The 2,500-nt window shown below is 43.8% G+C and overlaps 1 protein-coding gene across 6 annotated transcripts in view; it reads right to left on the bottom strand.

Annotated features, from left to right (window-relative positions):
• The window catches only part of exoc2 (exocyst complex component 2), a 61,292-nt gene that overhangs the window by 3,582 nt on the left and 55,210 nt on the right, over positions 1 to 2,500 (bottom strand). For all 6 annotated transcript variants that reach the window (XM_084065652.1, XM_084065650.1, XM_084065654.1 and 3 more), the window contains one exon: positions 2,076 to 2,217. In XM_084065652.1, coding sequence (XP_083921778.1) covers positions 2,076 to 2,217 — 142 coding nt within the window. The remainder of the gene's footprint in view (positions 1 to 2,075; positions 2,218 to 2,500) is intronic.

Consider the following 2,500-nt stretch of genomic DNA (forward strand, 5'->3'; position numbering starts at 1 on the left):
CAAACAGCTGTAGCCTACTCTACATGAACCACACACACACACACACACACACACACACACACACACACACACACACACACACACACACACACACACACACACACACACACACACACACACACACACACACACAGTGTACAGTTCAGTCTGTCTGGACTTTTAGGGTTGAGTTTGCTGTAGTTTCTGGGGACAGTTGGTGGTTGTTACGGGGCAATTCCCTCATCCGCGGCCGCCATAGCTGAGTGGGTAGAGGGGGGCCGTCTGGGAATTAGAAGGTCCTCATTTCGCCATCGCTCGGCAAGACACTTAAAATGACTTTTTTTCTATCAATTCCTCCCCCCATGAAGCCTAGAATTCACTGAGATGTTTTAGTTTTTGTTGTATTCCTGATCCAATACTCCAATATTTGATGAATTAAAGTAAATAGGGGGCCAACCTTAACAACAACAAAACTATATCAAACATTCTCTCACCCTGTGATCCAAGTGTTGGATGTTATGAGCAGGCTTTTTTTAATGCAGTTTTGCTGTTGATAAGAGATATGATTTTTATATCTGGGATCCCAATCTACTATGAGTACAACGGTGCACAAAATTCATGGTTCAGTTCTATACAATATTTTGGTGTCACGGTTGTCTACTTTTTCCAGTATACAGCACAAAAGTGGAAATGCCAGAAAACCTTAAGACCAGTCCACCTTAAGAGCCATATTAGCTCATTTAATTAGCTTGTCAGCTGTGACATTGGGAATGTGGAAATATGTTGGTTTTAACCCGATGCAAACGGAGCCCATGGATATCACACAGGCAATTTATAAGCTTTGCAAGAGAGTTGCACTGGTGAAGGAGTCTCAAACCACAGTAGGAGCATTTCTTCAGAGACAAACCTGTACACAATGCACAGGTTCTCAACATCGGGTCTGGGGACCACAAAGGGGCCCCGAATGGACCGTTACGGGTCTCTAACTCTGAAGAGTGTACAAATGGAATGCATCTCAGACTTCACGAGACCAGCCTGGGACTTAAGTCATCAACGATATATCTATGATGTATGACTCCAAATTTGGGCAAGGTTGCAGACCAAGCAGAGCCCTATAGACCAATTATTTGTTTATTACTAACATTGAGACTGGATGCACAGGTGATTGTTTCACGCAATCAATTCTCAACCTGTTGTTTTGGGGTGCGCTGGTTTCAGCACACCCAACCCCCTCTTGTGTGTTGGCTAGTGAGGCGCGTCCTAGCGAGACCTGACAGAATGTGTTTCATTGCGCGCATACTGGTTGCACGCATACTGGTTCTTATCAGTGTGACGTCGTCTGTTAAGGGGTCTATAACTTAAATTAAATTTAAGGAGAATTCCGGACTAGCCTTTTTCTTACCTTTATCTGATGTTGTGATATCCTAGAACGAGTGGTGCAGTACATTTTCTTAACTCCATCCCGAGTCCACTGCAGCTAAAAACGTGAAAGATGGTTCTTGCGCTAAATAGCATAGTTTTATCGCTCGAAAATTATTATTTTTTTTGTTGATATCTGACGTTCATAATGACAGAAACCTCGCCACAGTGTTTTTGTCCCAAATGGGCCACCGTAGTGTTTACAAGCATGAAATCTCGTCTTGCGAGACTTCCGGAGGGGCGCATCTAACAAACACTGTGGAGAGTTTTCTGTCAGTATGAATTTTCGAGCGATAAAAATACGAGATTTAGCGCAAAGACCAACTTTCACGTTTTTAGCTGCGGTGGACTCGGGATGGAGTTATGAAAATATTCTACCGTACCACTCGTTCTAGGATATAGTAACATCAGATAAAAGGTAAGAAAAAGGCTAGTCTGGAATTCAAAAACATATGCGGGAAAAAAGAGCATATCAAGTTTGACAATGATCGGTCAAGCGGTTTGCAAGATAAGCTCCAGACACACACATACACACACACACACACACACACACACACGCACGCACACAAACATACCGACCCTCTTAGACAGCTAGCCTCCTGCAGAGTGATGCCGTAAAAGTTTGAGAATCACTGGCATAGACCACTGTGCAGCAAGTGCATGTGGAACAAGAATACCTGTAGGCGTCTGGCAGTCCCTCCAGTCGAAGTAGCCGGCATAGATGCCTGGCTCCAGGGAGCCAGCGATGGGGTCGGCCCTCCTCTCAATGTAGGCGTCAAACAGCTTGGCGTCCAGCTCCCTCACAGTCTTCATACTGACCTGAGTATGCATATTTAATCACATTATTGCCTTTTTATCCTTTATTGTAAATGATCTATAACTGCACTGTGTTGCATTGCACCTGTAACAACACTTTTTCCCAAACATGGATAAGCCTATTTATTGTTTGATGTCATCCACATGCATCCATTAAAGCCCAAAGACACATGCACTGTATTGTGCGTTTGCAGTGTTGATGTTTATTTTCTGTATCTACCTCGGCTTCAGTTCTACATGACACCATTTTAACTCATTCCCTGCCAATGACGTCTTTTGGCGGCTG

Source organism: Gymnoscopelus microlampas (assembly GCF_963454915.1).
Source record: "Gymnoscopelus microlampas genome assembly, chromosome: 9".
Taxonomy (NCBI): Eukaryota; Metazoa; Chordata; class Actinopteri; order Myctophiformes; family Myctophidae; genus Gymnoscopelus; species Gymnoscopelus microlampas.